Raw genomic sequence first — 20,916 nt, forward strand, 5'->3', positions numbered from 1 at the left:
GATCAATGACGTGTGAGAAAATAGATCAGTTTTGAGTAAAACCATGTTAGTTTAATCTGAAATGTGCAGCTGCAGTTTTGGAGAAAACAAAATATATAGCAAGCACAATGCTTTTATTCAGCTTAAACTTCAAGCATTTTTTTCTCCAGCTATCAATTTACAGTTTAAGATAATGGATTTTGGCAGTGTACAGAGCTATTAAGTAATGTTTATTAAAATGGATAAGAAAGGACTTAAGAGGTGGCCTGTAAAAGAGAATTTTTAAAGGACTGGCTAGTGGAATAAAGAAACTGCATTTTCTCCTAGAAGTAAAGTTTTATGTCCCTGGGTAGGTCATTAATGAAAAAGATTTTGGTGATATCATCTTATTATTTAGTACAGTTTGTGAAGTGGTATGGAAACTGTACTTATGGAGGGTTTTTTTCACCTCTACTGTGAAGCTGAAAAACTTATGTGTTGTTAAACATCTATCCTGGAGAGAGAAATAATCAACTCAACGTTTTACCTCAGTCACAAAACTGGCATATAACTTGACATGAACTTGACATTCCCAGGGTCTATTATCCATTGTGCAATTCTTCACAATAGGCAATAGATGAGTGAAACTTCATGCCAAAAGTCATTAAAGTCACTAAAAGTTTGCGTGGACTCAAGGAGATGTTGGGTAAGTGCCAGAAAGTGATATAACCAAAGACTGTTAAACACACAGAAACGACATCTAGCTCAGGATGTCCCTGAGCTCAAAGTAGATTAATACTGAGAGAATATTTTTATTCCTTCCTAAGTATTTGCTTATGGCCAATGTTTGAACTGATGAAGACACACTGCCATTAGATTTTAAGTAAAACATCTGACTCATTCAGATGCTCTAACCTTGCAGCCACAGACCAGGAGGAAGGAGAAAGGATGTTGGATGCGGTGGACCTTTGGTCTGACCCACTGCAGTCATTCCTCCATTCTTCTGAGACCACCTCTGACCAAATTCAGAAAGGCATTTAAATGCTTTCTAAATACTTTCAAGATAGGGCTAGACATAGATTTCCCCATTAAAAAAAAAAAATCTAAATATTACTCAATTTACCAACCAGTTTTTATTTGGGCTGACTTCTATTCTCACTCTCATTTTTACGAGCAATAACGTTAAGACATGGTGACATCCAGGCTAGCTATGGAGTTTATGCAGCCCTGTATCTGTATCTGCTTGCAGTAAGGGGTACCCTGGGACCCTGTTCTTCCTTGCAGTTCTTCCCCAGAGGTCACCTGCCTAAATGCAGGTGCTGGCAAGGACAGTTTGAGCTTGTCTGAGACAATACCATAGAAATGGATGTAAGCAATGTGCATTTCTCTTTCATTGTCATTCAAAATGAACAAGGTGTTTCCTAAGCCCAGCAAGAACAACCCTGCAACTAGTTTCTACCCATCTCACTAGTGGCTTCAGTGCTGATTTCCGACACCACCCCCACCCCCAAACTGTTTTCAGGTTTGGTGCCTGCAGAACAAACAGCATCTCCCTATTCTTGGCCAATATGAGGCACCTTTCATCTTCTGACATTAAGAAGCAGGAGTCTTATGTGGGCAGAGGGAAGGACATGACAAAACTGGGGATATCGTCCTCTTTTTTCCTTTCTTCTTCCATTCAGTTGCCTGGCAAATGTGGCAGACCAGCAGATTTAACAGGACGAGCATCTCTGACAGTTGGTCTCAAGAGCCTAGTGTTTGATGATATTTGCCTCAAGTTCTTGTGCAGACTGAGACTGTATTTATTGATGACCTTAATGGAGGAGCATTTGGCTTCCTATTTTAAATCTTAAAAAGACAAATCTGTCATGGAATGTGAGATTGAGCACCAGTTAGCCTTACCTCCCGTCATTTATTTTTTTTCCAGTAAGTAGATGGTTGGGAAAACAGGGAAGAGAGTGGTGCGGAGAAATAAACTTACTTGAAGTGAGTTACATTGTAAAACCTTTAGCTAAGGTGTTCCATCTGTCCAAAATTAATTCCTCCCTTAGTAATAAGACAATTAACAAAAGCCAGAGTTGGATTTGAGGAACCGTTTGGTGGTGTTGTTAATAACATACTGATTGCATTATCACATTTTAGTATTGTGAAAAAGAGATGGTATTACTGGCTTGGATAAATGTATAATATCCCTATTTTTAACATTAAGCCTATTCTGCATTTTTATGGTTGTTCCAGCTAGCCTGGTATTTGCTTTTAACCTCTTCTGGGCTCCTTCTCTGTCGTCCTGAAGTTTTGTGGCAAACGGTGAATTAGCACACGAAAGTCATTCTCTCTGAAAAGGTATTGCGGAGAATTTCAGCAGTCTCTTGAATTAACAAATATGTTTAGCATGGTAAATATTCTGTCTTCATTGGTTGTGTGAGTTATTTCCAGTGTAAGTTTTCTAAGACTTTAACAAATCAGTGGAAGATTCAATATGTTCTTTTATTTAGTGCATGTTCGAATAGGTGTCTAGCTATAGATCCAGAATGAATCTGGTTTTTGAGGATGATGGTTAGTACTACCTAGAAATCTAGTAATCTATTTGTACTTCTAAATTGTGAATTACAATGCTCACTAGTGAATCTTCTCAAGCAGAGCAGGGGAAAATTAATATGCATTATTTTTAGTTATTACTGTAAACATTTACAACTAAGCGGTCTGTCTTTGAAAAATGTAGGTGTTCCTGAGGTCTTAGGATGTCTGAAAATTATTTTTTTGTTAAAAGAGGTTGGAGTCTAGCATTAGAGTTGGAATATAGCATTCATTTGACTCAATCTCATTTTTATCCCTCTTGAATTAAATGCTGTAGTAAAAAAATTTCACAAAAGAAGTCCAAGATAAAGATAATCTTAAAAACTTCGAAGAGGAGGAGAAGAGAGAATTACATCAGATGGAGCTCTGGACCTCCCAAAGAAATTTCATGTTTGTCCTAATAGTCTGCTTCCAAGAATATGGCAGCTTTGATAAATGAAGCAACAATGATAACCACGGAGGTCTTCAAAAAGAAGATCAGCAGATGTTTGATGACCTGCTTAAATGGTACTACAACCTCTACAACAGCCATTTTAGGTGCAGCCAGGATGGCTGAAAACAACTTTATCTCTGGCACAGAGGAATGTAGCACAGAAAAATGGATGACCTACCAGGTACAGGTTTTTCCTAGATTCAGATGCTGAAGAGAAGAAAGTTGCAGTGCGGCACTGTGACCTTGCAGTCTCGCTGAAGGTGCAGCAGTGATGGGCTTTGAAGGGAGGTTTGAGAAAACATACTTGAACTTTAATTACAGAAGGAAGGTTCAAAATTAGAAGGTGGAATTTATAAACACTAGTAAAAAATGAAGGGTTGTTACAACTCTGCTGTAATCAGGAATACACTGGTTTTATGGGCCGTAATGGCTCCAGTTAAAATAACTGTTTGTCAGTGTTACCTTATTCACAGTGTTTCATATTGAATAAATTTCAACTTTCAGGATAACTGTTATTGAAAGAACTAAATGTAAAAGGGATTTTTAAAATTCCTCTGATGTAAATCTAATGTCCTGGACAGTCATCTCCTTGACGCCCAGTTTAGAGGTAGGAACACTTTTCTCTTTGCAAATAAAGTGTGTGTACAAATTAATGAATTCAGGCTTCTGTTGCCTGCTGTTGGTGCCCTTAACTTTTTCTTATCTGTCCTGTTTCCTGTGGGTTTTCTGTAAAAGGCTGTCAAAAACTGATCTTAAAAGTTCTGATCTACAAAGCAATCTGCTGGAACTTTTAAGACCATTCTTACCACTTTTGAGTATGATGCATTTTACAGTATACTGAAAACTTAAAATACTACACAAATCTTTGAGTAAATAATGCATGCTTCATTCAAAGTAAATATGTTGTTTTTGAATAAGCAGAATTCTAGATTTCTGAATTCTTGTTTGGAGTACTTTGAGTTTATTGTGAATGTTTTAGTTTTGGAAAAGGATACTGATTAAAGTGTTCAATTAGAAAATGGGAATATCAAAATTAAGGTAAAACTTTCATTGTGGTTCCTTGTTTTATAGACAATAAGTGGCACAGCAGAACCGTGCATTATACAGGTTTCGTAGCTGTCTCTCTTCATCCAGTCTTTCCATGTTTGGTCTCTGTCAAACGAAAATGCTTTAGAAGAAAAATTCTGCATAGGTAGAAAGTTTAAAAAAATAAGCAGGACTAGGAAATATACGTCTGGTCATTGGTAAATATATTGTGTTTTAAGACACGTAAGTTTTACACGTAACATTGTCACAAGATCATTGACTCCTACAGAAGACAAATCATTTGTTTAGAAGTGAAGTCAGCAGCTTTATGGAGAAATAAATATAATTTTACAACATAATTACAGTATAAACATTGCTTGTGGTTGCAATTACTTTGTTGTTATTGTTGTATTAATCTTACAAGACATATGGATGTTTGTTTCAGGTCTCTCCTGGGACCTGCTACATCCTCTGAGTGTAACTCTGACCCCTCTTCTAAAGAGCTTAACTTGTTAGCCATTTTTCATCTATGTGACTAAACCTTTAATAAATAAGAGAAAAAAGGAAAGCTTTAAAGAGATTCTGTTTTCTTTCTTTTACATGTTGTTATTGTATGATTAATTCACCTCTGTGGAAGTTTTATGTAATAGTGTTAGTTCACAGTATTTAAAAGTGAAGAATTTCACACTTCCCAGATGCTGTTGAATTCTTTGGGAGGTTTGGTTCTGGTAGTCTTTCTATGGTAACCTAATCAGTTAACTCCCCGTCACTTACAGCACCTTTTTAAGCACCAGGCTCTCTGAGAACTGAGAAAACGTCTTGGTGTAACCTAGGTAATAATGGGGTTTAAATCTGATAGACTTTCTGTAGAGTGAAGAGTGTACAGTGAAATTCAGCTAAGTGTTTATTTGTTTATTTTATTTTCAGTTTGGTTGCTTATGCACGAACCGGGAGCGTATCTGCCCCCGACCCCCGCCATTCTCTCGTTTCTTTTTGCCATTTGCATGTGGCTTTAACTTGGAAAATGTTGTTACAAAAGGGCTGGAGAAAAGCTTAAAAAACATTTCCCCACCACCACCCTGGAAATTTTCAAGCTTCTGGGGGAGTAGTAATGTGATTAGTTCTGTAATGTTCACATTATCACTGAAGGGAATACTGTTCAGTAATATCAATGAAATACTTTTTCTGAACACAGTTTTCCTGTCTTTCCAGGAATCGGTCACATCTAGGGTTCTTATATATTTGTTCTTAAGGGAATAGTATGTTTTGAGTATTGCCTACTATTTTGGCTTTTCTTTATTTTAAACAGTTAATTTTTTAGTTTTAATTTTCAAAATTTCAGAATATTTCTAGCAAGCACGTGTGTAGTTGCGTGCCCTCCTTTGTTGTGTTTTGGTTTTGGATTTAAAAAACGTAAACAAAAAAACCCAAACCAAACCAAAAACCCAAACCCTAACAAACCCCAAAAACCAAAAAATAAACCCACCCCAAAAAACAACCACAAACTGTAAAATTCCTAATTCCTTTACCAGTAAATGTTTTTATGTAGCTATGCTGTGTAAAGCCATCATACCAGTGTACAGCTGACATGTACATTGGTATGGAGAACTGTGATACTGTTACATACATGTGTGGATTAAAACAAGAGCCTTAAAGTACCACCTTGCAGATCTAGTGACCAAGGAGATCTCTTTTTCCATGACGAATAATTTCAGGGCTCCTGTCTCAGTTGAGCACCAACCAACAGAACTTTCTTCCAAAATTCACCACATTTTTTAACTGAGTTTTCTTTATGTCAAAGCCTTCAAAAAGGGAGACACTGAAATTTGGATAAACTCATAACAAGTTGGGGTTTTTTTAAGTATTTTTAGGCTGACTAAATAGAAGCACTCATTTACAGAGACTGATGACAGCTAGCACATATGATGCTTGCATATTTAGGATTGTCATCTTCTTTCTTCATTCTCTGATAGTATAATGGAAGCATTTTTAAGCCTCATGTAGGCATTCTGTTTGGCTTCATTTGAGTTGTATTTACTCTTCTATAGAGAAACATTGTTCTTAGTCCAGGAAGATGAAATCACAGATATTTCTGTTTTGGGGGTTCTCGCCCTTGGTAGAGAAGAAGTTGTTAAGACCATAGGGTCTGCCACTGCATGGTTGGTTTTGATCAGTGCTGTGTTAGCCTGGTTGGCAACTGCGACACAGTGTATTTCTTGTAATGCAATGCCAGTATTGTGATGAAAATTCTCTGGCAGGGCAAGTCCAAAGTACCTAGGTTAAAAATTAACAGGATTCGCATTTTAATGTGTAATTATATTTGGCATGCAGTGTGTTTCAATGAGTGATACTGCAATCTAAGGGTGTTCTACATCTACTTTTATGGAAGGCACTGTGCATTCAGCCACTGTTTAAAACATTTTGGATGTGCAAACATGTTAACAATAGCACTTAAACAAGATTGGTATTCTGAAACGTGTTTCGAAAACAAGAGAGCGACAGTCTTGTCTGATGACAGGGAGGCAGTTTCTTTTGGAGTGTTTCCCTTGAAGCACATAACATTGTCTGTAAAATACCATGCCAGTGTAATGCCTTTTCAGGAATGCTTTTGGCATGTTGTTGCAAACATAGTGTGTGTATAACTATTGGAAGTGTATGTAACCATTGACAAAGCACTTTGAAGTTGTTTTAAAAAGCTTATAACACCGATTCTGTTACATTTCTGGTATTTTTTTTTTTAAAAAACTTTTCTCTTTCTATTATCACTAAACTCCCTGCTATCTTAATTCCCACTCCATTGTATTTACCACTTCTTGCTCAGCCCTTCACAGGTTATGGTAGCCATCTTCTGTCTAGTCTCTTTTATCCATACATGGACATGGGTATGTTTAAATCTGCACAACCATTAAATGCTAACATAATGCATCTGTTTAATTACAAAGAAAAATTTCTTGAAAATTTAACGACTTTGGGGGTTTATTATGTAACTCCTGAGTGTATTCTTGCATACTGCTACATGAAATCTAGCTCCTTTATCCTCAGCTTTTCATATCTTTAATTTTCTTTTGAACCTGTACTGCTTGCTTCACCTATTGGAAAGTCATCTTCTTTTTTTTCATCTTCGCCCAGTCTTGGTTTCGGATATGCATTCTCTTAGGTCCTTGTGCTTTGGTCAGTCTACTACATCTACCATTAAACAGTTTATTTTCTAATTCTTTGCTTATAAGTACTGAGTCCAGAATTCATTTGTCTTCTGGTTCAGAACAAAAACTAGTCTAGCATTCAACTACCTACTGTTAAAGCCGTTAACTTTTTTCCATGTCTGTACAGTTGTTAGCAGACCAAGCACCATAACAGTAAAAAGCTTTTAAAGCTGTGAAGCATCAGGTAAATACATAGCACCGTGCAGTTGGCATAAGTTGGACTGCAAAAGTTCCCACAGTTTGAAGTTGTGCTTCTCAAACTCAGACATATATACTCCCATTTTGAAGGGCATTCAGTTAAACTGAACAGCCATGTAATAAATGTATTATCTCTTGATGTAGTTCAGAACGGATCAAGTAGACCTACTATCTGAGTTACCCAAACAAAGCGAGAAGCTATTTGAGAAGGGCATATGGTTTCCTTCTACAGCACAAGCACACGTAAGAGGTAAACTCCTATTCACTTGAAAAGTCCTAAAGATTTGCAAGCCCAGGGTAAGTAAAAAGCTCAGATAGCTTAGAGCCTCTCCCAGCTCCTCTGAGAAGGTGTGCCAAGACATGCTCCATACATCATTTGAATTGAGAAGGGGGAGGAAAATAAAGATATTACAGCATTTTAGAGGCAAATAGTTAAGCTCCATGTATTGATTACACATCTGCACATAGCATCTTTCAAAAATAGCTAGCTCTTCTTACCTTTAAAGATAAATGTATTTGTGTCTTCACATTTTAACTGCACTTTAATGTGCAATGATTGACTGGAAAAGATCAGTGTGAAGTAGGTACAACACATTTTTCACTTAAATCCACTGACTGTCAAATACAATAGCAGTGTGATGAGCTTTCCGAGAAAGCTGTCTGAACATGTTTCCTGGGTGCATTGCTTTTGAGGTGTCTCTGTGGTCCCCCTGCCGCTCTGTATGTATTTAGTACTTCTGCACCAGGGTGTTTGAGCAGTATGTCAGCCTCGGTAGGGGAACATGTAAGCAGGGCGGTGTGATAACTCGCAAGTTGAGGTGTAAATGTATGGTTTGTTAAATGAACCGGTTCTCTGGCTTGTTAGAGCTTGGGCACCTTGTACCTTGTTATAGCCTGTTAGTGGAAATGTGTTAGTTTCCAACTTCTTTTTAGGTTTATGTTTAAAAACAAGCTCTGCTAAGGCTGAAATTTCTAGAATTGAATAGTGAATTTAAAAAACCTTATAAACTGAGACTGTTTTCTGTATTATCTTTGTATTTGGTTTAATTCTCCATTTGGTATGGGTTCTAGTAACAGTGGAAGACCTGCTCTGTGTGCAGCAGTTTAGTCTGAACACAGTGAAATACAAATAGGGCGAGAGAAAAATTAAACCCAAAAATATCAGAGGTTTAGATGCAAATAAACTGTTCAGCTGCTGCTTCAAACGTAACCATCACTAACTAGTACAGACACAGCAGAATTGTCTGAGCAGCTATTTCAAAGGAAGAAGGGGAGTGGCACCTGTTAGTGCATAGAAAGGGCTTCGTCTAATTTTGGAGTATTTATATTCAGCAGTTTTAAGAGTAGCCAGACATGAGGCTATTGCATTCTCATTCTCTGGTTGTCCTCCTTTTAGCAGTCTGTTCTCTGTCTCAGAAGTAGCTCCTGAGAAAGTATTTTAATCTTTTGTTCCTTTCATATTTAGGGATTTCAAGGCTGTTAGAACTTTCAGTAACGTAGCTGTTTATTGTAGTTTCACATTGCTAAACATTCATTCAAATACTTAGAAATTATTTCCAAACAGAAATCAGTACTTCTTAAAATCTTCTTTCCTGGCTTACTTTATGTCCAGGCTTGCAGTTTGATCTGCAAGCTCAAAAAATATAACATTGAAAAAAGTAATACAGATGAATTCACTTCATAAGAACATTTTGCTCCTGACCTGAAGTCTTCAACTTGATGCTGGTTTTGGTAACTGACGCATTTGATCGAGACTCTGCATAATACGTGGCTCACATTCTTTATTGTGAAAGCACAAACTACTTTTGCACATACTTATACAAGCTTTCTTACAGAAAGCTCAAGATTGTAATATTTAAGTCACATATTTATACCAAATGGATTTCTTGTCAAAACCATTTTTCATCTATAAATTATTGCATCATATGAGACTTTCAAACCTTGAGCTCCAAGCATTATCCTCTGTGCATTCAGCATGCATGCTGGGTATGTTAACATGTGCAGGAGGGTCTGAGGTTAAGTTTCTGTTATTTTGATCATTTCAAATTGTGTTGAGTTGAAATTGAGATACAATAATGACACAAGTGAACTGCAAAGTTTTCATCAGTCTTACAGAAATTTGATACAGAGTTGCTAAGTCCATCTGTAGATCTAGTGTGAATTAATGGATCCAAACCTAAGTCTCCCAGAGAGCCTGCTGGCACCAACTGGATTTTAATTACATCCCACACATTGGTTTAGTTACCCTTATAGCAGGTAAAATGAGTGGTGCAAGTTAACTCTTCCAGATCAGGGAAGAATAAAAAAAAGCATTGATCCTCTTCAGAGAAGGGGGGAAAAAAAGGTTTTATAGCTTAATATTTTTTCCAAGGGAGAGGGAAAGTGGAAGAAGGTGTGTAGATGATGGAGGAAAGGCAATGAAAGGATGCTAAGAGGCAAAATAAGTAAATTATATGGAAAGGAGTAGAGTGAAGAAGGAAAAATTATGTTGGGGAAAAAATTAACTGGAAAATGTAGACTATTTTTTAAGCAGAAAAAAATAAAATGGAAAACATAAAAGGTGCAGGCACATCAAACCACTAAATTCTGTGCAAAGGGATAAAAAGTAAAATGAAAGAAAGTGGAAGATATCATTTTAAATTTAAGGGAGGGGTAAGTGTATGTGCTTATTTTAAGTAGCTTCTGACTCATCATCAGCTGCAAATATTTGAGTTTGCACGCAAGTACTTACATTTTGAATGGATGCAGAATTTGCTTACCAGTGTTACCAAAATCACATCACAGTGATCAGCAGTGTTACAAAAATCACAGGTAAGGGTTATCAAGGTTTTATTTATGTAACCTTTCATTTTTTTTAATGTATTTTTAAAATAAGTTCAAAGATACAGTAAATACAAGGTTTTTACTTAAGCTTGCTATTTTTCATAAAAAAAAAAAAAAAAGCTGAAATTTGAACACCATGAATTCTTTATTAGCATCCTAAATTAAGAGACTGATAAACAGATTTACTACATCAATCTGAAAATTAATTGTAAGAAGTAATGTTGTTGCCCTTAGGCATTTCTCAGTGCAGGAAGCAAGAAGGAAACCATAGTCTTTGGTAATGCTTACAGACGCCAGTGGCTGATCAGCTGCTGATCCCTTGCCATGTTGACTGCAGAGGAAAACACTTGCATCATTCTAGAGCCCTTTTAATGTCATTCAATTCTAATTTACCATCAACTATCATAGCTTTACCATGGAAATGCTCAAATTGGCGTTGGAGGCTTGACATAAAACCACAAAGGCAACTAAATTCCAAGTTAAAGCTGAAACTTCATTCTTAATTCACTTGGTTGTGCAGGGTGCTGTGGAGCATCTGGGAACACCCAGTGTTTGAAGCCCCGGCTGTATCCACACACAATAGAACGAGTTAAGGATGGAATTTCAGCCTGAGCCTTAACATTAATGCAGCATAGCTCTTTCTGGTTTGATTTCTTCTTATATGGCACTGTTAAAGACAAAAATAAGCACGAGTCAATCACAGAGTCATTTTAAATTATGTTTATAGGAATCTTGTGCAGTAGTAGTAATAATAGATTCTTCTCACCCGTTGCCTCTCAGTAAATTTGAATTTCTGTATCCTGCCTGCTTTGAGTTTGCACTGTTGGAAACTGCTGAGGTGTTAGATTACAGATACCTTAATATCTGAAATCCAGCCTTAAATACATCATTGTTTCCTACAGTATACCTGTCTTTACTTGAAACTCATTTTGTGGAATAGAATTAAAGAGGAAAACTCTGCTTTTTGCCCTGTACATGCATTTTTATGAGCAAAATGAGCTTTGGCAGTCTTTTTAGAAATGTCAGGAATGTCAACTTTATCTGAAGGACTGCTTGGATGAGTCAGGAGAAAGTACTTGGAAATTAGTCAGGACTTAATTGAAGTGGGAAGGGTACTGAATTGTTGAGAGCGAGCTTGCTCCCCTAAGCATGCTTTGGATTGGTACTTTAAAAGAAGATCAATCTTACTTTTAAGTGATTGAATCAGTCTTTTCTTCAAAACATAATTTATATTCAATCTTTGATTAGGTGTTTGGAATAGTGATTAGACTAGTTATTCGGTCATATATCCCCCCTCAGAGCAAATGAGAGTTATACTTCCTCCCATGTATTTCCATTCTTTACCAACCGTCTTCGGTGGGTCTGGCATCCCTGCTTGCTGAAGACATGGACAGATAGGTATTGCTGAAGAGAACAGTGGTGAAGGAGGGGGATACAGCTTTTAAAAGAGCACGTAAGCTGCTACTGTAGACTTGTCTATATTTTACACTTAGCCACATCTCATGGCCAGTCCCTGCTTCAGGATGCCCATGTCCCCTTTTTAGAGACAGTACATCTGCTTTTGCTCAGGATTAGGGACCATGCTAAACCATAGTTTCAGGAATATCTTGATCACTGGCAATAGTAGTCCAGAAACAACAAACAATTTGATGGAAAGAAGTGATACAGTTAAAGCAAAGAGTTTTGTAATTATGCTCCAGAACACCTTCTGAAATTATTATTTTGATTTGGAGAATAATCACAGTAAAGTGTTATGCTCATTTATTTAGGTTATGAGAGTCGTTTTGTGTGGTGAAATGGAGAAGAACTGAGGCAGTATGAGGGTTGTAGTTGGCAGTGTGGCTAACAAAAAGTGTTATGTCCAAAATCTGAGAAAGATATCACTCAAAGCTTAATTAAATGCTGGCAGTATGTTTAAGGAAGAAATTAAGAAGAATAAGAATAAGATCAGCAGTACTGATATTTAAAGGGTAAACATCCAGCTACATTCAATTCAATTTAATTAAAATTGCAGAAATGATTGTATTGACTATTTTTGTAAATTTAAAAATTATATGGCTTACACCTGAAAAGTCATCACTTTTTCTGTGCCATTACAACTTGATTGTGAATTTCTAGCCTCTGATGCCAAATGTAGCAGGTTCAGGTCCTTAACTGGTATTAAAGCAATTTGAACAGTATTATTGTTGGTTTTGGAAAACATTGAGAAAGATGGCAATTTAAGGCTTTACATCATCATGGTGTACTGTTTGAGTCAGTGGCCACTGATGGCCATTGCCTTCACTCTGGACAGTAAAGATCTCCATATTCTTTACATATTTCTGTTCTGGCTGACATGGTAAACCCTGCTGCCACCTCTCCTCTGAGCTTCCACCCTCTGATACGGCTGCCCAGATTTTCAGTCTCTCATGCAATAAAATTGTGCAAATGTGTTTGGTGGGAAGGAAGGTCAGATTTTTTTGTGGTGCTGTATTCCACCTTGCATCTTCTGAACGGTCTGTCCAGACAGCTAAAAAAAGTCCCTGTAACTGCACTCCAGAACTGCCGGTGGTGGAGCTGTATGAAGCTCCAGTGGAGAGCCCAGCTCAGTCATCTTGATAACTTCTGTATAGGCACTGGTGGGTTGCTGTTAGGTCCCCCCGAAGCTTTCTCTTCTCCGAGCTGAAAAAGCCCAGTTCCCTCAGCTTCCAGATGTTCTGTAGCAAAAAGGATCTTCATAAAAACTTTCAGATTATTTTTTTCTTACGTTTTGTGCAGATTGCAGAGCCATTTGGGAAATTTTAGTCTTTATTCTCGTAACTGTCAAGGGTGGTAAAACTTAGTGTATTTGAAATATTTTGATAGGCTTTTTATTTTGTCTGTACATGTTTCTATTTCAGGCCTTCACTGAGGTATGCCTTGTGCTCCTCCATAAATTAAACTGCAGAATAATGGGATATGAGATAATTGCAAACATTTTGCTTTTGTGTTATTCTTCCATACTCCTGATTGTTGCGCAGTCTTTTATTCCCTTTAACATACTTGGATTTGCTGTAGAGACTGTCACAGTAACCATACTAAAATGTGGAGGGAAAGCAGAAATAAGGATACTTGTCATCATAAAGGTGGCGGGTCAGCCTTGTAGCTGGTATAAATTGTTTTACTGCTATTAGAGTGCCATGAATTTTCAGTCTGAGGGCCACATGCTGTTCAGAGGTAGCAAGCAGTTACACATGAGCTGCTGAGCTCTAGTATAGCTTGTGCTGAGCCTGTGCCAACCAAGAAGGAGGCACTGCTGGACTTGCTATTCACAAACCAAGAAAACCTGCTTTGTAATATCTCTGTTAGTGATAGCCTTGGCTGCAGTGACCACAATATTGTGGAGTTCGGGATCTTGCTGAGTGTGCTGAAGGTCAGCTCTAAGACAAGGAGTTTGGATTTTAGAAGAGCAAACTTCAGAGGCCACTCAGGGCTCACTTGGGAGGGGTTCGATGGGAGGCTTCCATGGAAGACAAAGGAGCTAGTGAGTGCTGGGAATTCTTCAAGAACTCTGTATTGGAAGTACAAAGCCAATTTATTCCCTACAAAGGAAAGGGAAGTAAGCGGAGCAAGAGGCCCCCGTGGCTCAACCATGACCTCCTGGGTCTACTCAAATCCAAAAGGGAAGCACAGCACAGATGGAGAAGTGGAGGATTGTCCACCGAGAACTACAAGGGCATTGCCAGAGTGTGCAGAGACGCAGTTAGAAAAGCAAAAGCCCAGCTCGAATTGAAACTGGCTGTAGATGTGAAAAATAACAAGAAAGGTTTCTTCAGACATGTCAATCATAAGCAGAAAAAGAAGGAAAACATAGGCCCACTGTTAAATGGAAAAGGAGAGTCAATCACCAACAACGCAGAAAAGGCAGAGGTCCTCAACACCTCCTTCACCTCTGTCTTTATCAGCACTGTAGGGTCCCAGGCTTTGGGAACAAAATTGCCAATTGAACCAAACACCGACCCACCATCGGTGAAGGAGGAGTTAGTATATGAACTACTACAGGACCTTCACCCCTACAAATCAATGGGCCCTGATGCCATCCACCCGAGGGTGTTGAGAGAGCTGGCTGACATCATCGCAAGGCTGCTCTCCATAATCATGGAGAACGGGGGATGTCCCTGAGGACTGGAGAAAGGCAAATGTTACCCCTATCTACAAGAAGGGCTCGAGGGAGGATCTGGGTAACTATAGGCCCATCAGCCTTACTTCAATCCCTGGGAAAGTTATGGAACGAATCCTCCTGGGGGCCATCACAAGTCAAATGAAGCACGTGATTGGGAAAAGCCAACATGGCTTCACTAAAGGCAGATCGTGCATGACAAACCTGGTGGCCTTCTATGACACAGTGACTTGCCTGGTTGACATGGGGCGGATGGTAGACATTGTCTACCTGGACTTCTCCAAGGCCTTTGATATGGTCCCCCACAGTCTCCTCCTGGAGAAATTGATGTGTTATGGCCTAGACAAGTGGTTTGTGCGGAGGGTGGGGAACTGGCTGACAGGCCACACCCAAAGGGTGGTGATAAATAGCTCCTTTTCCAAGTGGCAACCTGTCACAAGTAGGGTCCCCCAGGGATCAATATTGGGCCCAATGTTATTCAACATCTTTATAAGTGATCTGGATACCGGCATCAAGTGTAGCCTGATGAAGTTTGCGGACAACACCAAGTTGAGTGGGGAAGTAGACACTCCAGAGGGAGAGCTGTTTGCAGGGAGATCTGGATAGGCTGGAAGAGTGGGCCAGCAAGAACCTTATGAAGTTCAGCACAGACAAGTGTAAGGTCATGCACCTGGGAAAACATAATCCGGGAGTGCAGCACAGACTGGGATCCACCTGGCTGGAGAGCAGCTCTGTGGAAAGAGACCTGGGGGTCCTGATGGACAGAAAGCTCAACATGAGCGAACAGTGTGCTGCTGCGGCCAAGAAGGCCAACAGGATGCTGGGTTGCATCAAAAAGGGCATCGTCAGCAGAGAAAAAGAAGTCATTATCCCACCCTACTCAGTGCTTGTCAGGCCACACCTGGAGTACTGTGTCCAGTTCTGGTCCCCGCTCTACAAAAAGGATGTGGACAGGCTGGAAGGGGTCCAGAGAAGGGCCACCAAGGTGATCCAAGGACTGGGAAGCCTGCCATATGAGGGTAGGCTGGTTTTATTCGGCCTTGAGAAAAGGAGGCTCAGAGGGGATCTCATCACCATGTACCAGTACTTGAGGGGCAGCTACAAAGAAGATGGAGACTCCCTTTTTACACGAGTCGCATGGAGAGGACAAGGGGGAATGGACACAAGTTGTGCTTGGGGAGATTCCAATTGGACACCAGAGGAAAAGTCTTCACAGTGAGGACAGTCACCCATTGGAATAATCTCCCCATGGAAGTGGTTGACTCGGCCACGTTGGACACCTTTAAGAGTTGTCTGGACAGGGTGCTGGGCCATCTCGTTTAGACTCTGCTCTTCCCAGAAAGGTTGGACTAGATGATCCCTGAGGTCCCTTTCAACCTGAGATTCCTTGACTCTGTGACATAAAGTTGAAATGCTCCATCCTCTTCTCTGATGTGTCATTGGCCACTGAACTGTCTTTTCATGCTTTCTTCAATGGACTGGTTATTGGCTACAGCTTGAGGCCCACCCTCCTCGTCTGAGGGAACTTGACTTTGAGGGAGTTGGTCGTTACTCTCAGACCACGCTGGGTCCCATTATTTGGAGCTGCCTGTATCAATGTCAGTCCTCCATCTCTTTCCTCTACCTTGTAAACCTGACACTAGACCTAATGTTTTTTATTTTAACTTCAGAGCCCTGTCTGTGGGCTAGAAGCTATTGTCCCAAAACAACTTGTGTGTTCATCGCATCATGCTCCTCTGCTGTCTTTGCCACTTCATACCAAAGTCCTGGCCTCTTGTCAGCTGGGTGGAGGAAATGTAACTGCCAGTACTTGATTCTGCAATTGTTTGAACTCAGCAGAGAAGACTGAATTAGTGGTCCTCATCCTGGAGGAATAGCAAGTTAAAACTGAAGTGTCAGAAATCTGATCGCAGCTTTTAAGTGGTTCAGAGGGTCCTATTCCCTTCTTGCTTGCCCACTCCCTGGATGTGTGTACACAAATACACAGACATCCCATTCCCTACTATGCTATTTGCAAATATATGTGCCTATTTCCAGTTTTCATAACAACCTCCCATGCATCTAGGTGCCTGTTACCTTGCATGTTGCTATAACCAGTGCTGACTTCAGCAAAACCAAGCAAGGTCTTCCCACTGACCTCCTCACTCCTCCATTCACATACTGTCTTCCCGTCTCTGTCCCACAGTTTGCCCCATGAACACAATGAGCACAGCAGGCCCTGTGTTTTAACATCGACTGGTGAGGCCCTTGCTGCACCTGCAGCTGGTCTGAGTGTAACCAGGAGCCACCTACACTGCCCTGTCTCAGGAGTAACCCAATTTGCAAAATGCAGTATCCAGCACTATACTGGACTGTTCAAATGCCAAGCAGTCCATAAGAATGATGAGAAACTGAAAAGCATAAACGAATAGTGATTGTTTGCTCGAAGATGTGATGCAGCACCTTGGTAGGCCATGCCCTAGGCTGTACCCGCTCATCTGCATCATGCACCCAGTAATGCCATGGGCACTGACCTAGCTGCAGATCCATTTTGCTGTTTACTGATGATTTCAAGTATGTCCAAGTTGGGGTCTTGATACTTAGCCTTGGATTTTCTTGCTTTTCCTTCACTTTCTCATGTATATGAACAGTCCTAAAATTGTGGGATGCTGCGGGTGGTAAAATTGTTCCATGCTTAATGTTCAAATGCACACAGTGTCTCATTTTCCTGTTGCCACTTACTATCTCTGAAATACTAAAATGTAAATGTCTCTGTTTCACTGTGTCTGTGTCCTCTCTTGCTGACGGTAAGTGCTGTTACTACTCATCAGAGTGTTGTCAACTTGTATGATTTCGATCACGAGTCTCTCAGTATTTAAGGGGGGGCTTGGAAGGTTTTTGTTTGCTTGACTGGTTGAATCTTTGGCGTTGATGATATGACTCTGACTCTTTTGTTGGTGTTTTCATTGCTTTTCCCATTTTTCTAACTTCTCTGAAAGGTAGGCCCATACTTAAACTAGAACATCATTATTCTCCCATCTTAGGAGTCAATCCACAACTTGACAAGTAACTTCAGGAGTGGATCATTTGCACAGATGCAGAGCATATTTCAACCTTCACTGAGCCAGTCACTAACCTGGCAAAATACTATTTGCTGTTTGGTCACTTCAGTTTTTTGTTGAGTTAGTGTGCTGAATTTGGCTCGGCAAGAGTTCAAGTAGCAGAGCTGGCAAGCAAGGAGGTGCAGGACCTATGGCCAAGAGCAGGGGATTGGGAAGCAAATGCAGCCTTTGGTGACAACAAGCCATTAGTTTGGCTCAGCTGTGATGTTAAGACGTGCTCTCAGTGAAGCCAAAAACTACTTTGTCATATAAGCATGTCATTCATTAAAACCGTGACATAAAAGCTTTAATTCCTGAGAGTCTCTTATTGTGGCTACTCACAAAATGCTGAGGTTAATCAAGATCAGGTATAGGATTCTTTCTAATTACAGAGTTGGTCTACAAATGCAACCATCTTTCTGCATGGATTTTTTTTTCTGTTTCAGAAGGAAGATGTTATTAATGCGGAAAGGGACGAAAGACTGTCTCTTCGGAAGCATCGTTTCATGCATTTTGCATCATTGGAATATGAAGGAGAATATTACATGACACCAAGAGATTTCTTGTTCTCAGTAATGTTTGATCAAGTTGAACGTAAGTTGTTTTCTCATCATTGTATTTTTGAAGGAAAAGAAATTTGAAGGCCCCTTAAAGATGTAATTTGCAACCCAGTGGGATAAGATCCTTTATTTGACATAAATCAGCAGAAGCCAATTTATAAATGTTGTGCATGTGGATTCTCACAGGCACCACTACCCTTTACACCAGTGAAGTGAGGCTGATGATTTAGAAATCTGGTAACTTGATGATGACATTATAGCTCTGCATAATTTGCATGTCTGATAAGTATGTAGTTCCTCAATTACTTAGATGCCACAGAAAATAGTAAGACTGTAATATAATAGTGTTCATACCATTCCTGGCCCTGTTATCTGCCTGTCCACTTTACCAGTAAGTACACTGTGACCTTTTTTCTTAGAAAAGGCAGTGATGGGAGTGACTTGAATGAGTGTAATGAAGCATTGAGCTCAGCTCTTGGTTTCTGTTTTCAAATCTCCTCTGGTTTATACAAAACCTAGTTAAGAGTAAATCAAAATGTATGCATGCTTTTAAAAAAGTACTTCTAAAAGCATGCTTTCTGAGGAGAAGATAGGACCAGCACACAAATGAAAAGTGCAAAGGTCGTTGTCCTCTTTTCCTCCTGGTTTTCTGGCCGCATTAGCTCTGCCCCGTTCCTTAAGCTTCTTTGATCTGTCTTTGTATCATCTTCTGTAATATCTATACTACAGTACTATTTAAAACTTATATATGTTTTTTTTCTCCAAAAATATGGCTTTTACAGCTTTTCTGATAAATTTTGCTTTAGAAAGGTTAAGTTCTCCAAGTTTCAGAGAAGGTTGTCACTCAGAGGACAAATACTCTCTTAGTACGTCTGCTGAGGGAAAGAGGGGGAAATCCCAGCTTTAATCATGGTTTCTTGAGTCTGCCCATACTGACCAGGGGAGCACGTTGTCTAGTGAAAGTCATTCATAGCCTGGGATGCTCTGCCCCGCTAGCAGCGAATGTCCGAGTGACTTGGGGGTATTGAACAGGAAATACAGAAGGGGACTTACGGTACTGTGAAAGGCTTGAGAGACAGGGAGGAAGAAGGAGACCTGAATGGACTTCGATCGAGTCTGTGGGAAACCTGGGGCAGAACAGAGTTTACTGAGCCGCAAGTGGTCACAGAATAGGACACAAGAATCTGTAATAAAAGAAGTTTTCTTGTGTCTGACAAAAATCTATAGGTGATAAGGATACATGGCTTCACTGCTGACACACAACTTCTAATATTATACAAATCTGAATATAAATCCTTAGAAGGACTTTATGATCTTGAGAGTCATGGAGACTCTCAAAATAACTTTTTTTTAAATGTACGGCTAACAAAGTGTCCTTTCCCCTTCAAAACTTAGGTCATTAAGTTAAAAACCTAGAAGAGATTTTCTTTCAAGTTTTCCAGCCTGAAACACTGAAAGACAGTGAATACTAAAATTTTCAGTTTTGAAGGTGTGGGTTTCAGACAGTTGTCTGTGAAAGCAAGGTTAGAGAAATAAGTGTTTTTCAGTCTTAGCAGTTCATACATATTAATTGGTTACTCCAACTATAGTAGTACATGTGCAGATTTTTAATGAAGTAGTATGTGGGTAAGATTTCTTTGTAATGCAACCATGTTAATTTCAGTTACTTCGCTAATATGAGTAGGAAATAGCATTAAACAGAAAAGAAAAAATAATAACAAGAAAAAACACATGGACGAAAAAAAGATCTTTGCACTAATGCATATTTAGCATTTAAAATTGAGGTCAGGCTTACAACAATAACATCACAGACAATTCATAGAGAAATGTTAATACTTGAAACTAATGCTCCTAATCATTTTTTTAACCATCATTGGTGTGGGTTCTTTGCCAGTAGCATAAACATAATGGTAAGCAATTATTTTCAAGTCATATTGCTTGGGATTCTAGGTTTTCTGGTACCTGTAAACAGACATAGTATTTGTTAGCAGAGAAATATGGTGTTTTAAGTATTTTAAAGGCAGCAGTTTGTTCATTGTGTTTAGAATAATTTTCATATAAGGAAAATAAACAGATCTATCTCAAGTGTCTGTGCAGGTATATTCAGAGTAGATCAAGTTGGTGAACGTCATAGCAAAGCAGCAATTATGTTTGGAAACTTTCAGCTTACATCATGAAATTAATTCCCTTACACAGTGGTCTTTGAAAGGAAAACAGGCACACTACCACTAATCCTAGAAAGCCCTTCACTTACTGACATACTGAAATGCAATTTTAACATGGTGATACTGCATACAAATGGTGAGTCTTATAATGCCGAACTTAAAGCTGTAATGATTTGGTTATTCTCCACCTATTTTTGATTAATCACTAATTAAAAAAACCCCAGATCTCAGAGAAATTTTAAGCACCCTGGCAGTACCCATTCATCTTCAGAAATGTTTGCTTGGAGTTTGCCAATTGGTTGCTGTATATAATAATATGGAAGGTTTAGGGCTGTTCTAAAGTTTTCTTTCCGCTCTCTGTTTTACAGGTAATAGGCAGGAACATATGACCAGCCTCACAAGCAATTTAGCTGTATATATCAAGAAATATTGCTGAGATTGATCACAACATTCTGTTGCTTTGTTCCTATTCAGAGATAAATACACCCAAAGGGGAAAAAGGCAACTGAAAAGGGGATGACAAGCAGTTATGGGTTGGGAATAGGGGTCCTTGTCTAACAGCTTTGGGGTTTTTTGCTCATGGGTGATTGTCATTGGAGAATTACTTTGAAATCTCCTGTTAGTTTTTAAGCATAATTAAATTTAGAAGAAAGTAAATGTGGTGTTTTGTAAACCAGATGAGTTGTTGGTGCTAGATCAAAAGTGCTGACCTTAGAAAATACCAAAATAGTTTAGCTACGTCCAGATTGTCAAGT

At 39.2% G+C, this 20,916-nt stretch overlaps 1 protein-coding gene across 3 annotated transcripts in view; it reads left to right on the forward strand.

Moving 5' to 3' along the window:
- Positions 1 to 20,916, forward strand: part of MICU2 (mitochondrial calcium uptake 2) — a 145,249-nt gene that overhangs the window by 66,278 nt on the left and 58,055 nt on the right. For all 3 annotated transcript variants that reach the window (XM_064441166.1, XM_064441168.1, XM_064441169.1), the window contains exon 2: positions 17,883 to 18,030. In XM_064441166.1, the coding sequence (XP_064297236.1) occupies positions 17,883 to 18,030 (148 nt within the window). The remainder of the gene's footprint in view (positions 1 to 17,882; positions 18,031 to 20,916) is intronic.

This window comes from Phalacrocorax carbo, chromosome 1, assembly GCF_963921805.1.
Source record: "Phalacrocorax carbo chromosome 1, bPhaCar2.1, whole genome shotgun sequence".
NCBI classification, from domain to species: Eukaryota; Metazoa; Chordata; class Aves; order Suliformes; family Phalacrocoracidae; genus Phalacrocorax; species Phalacrocorax carbo.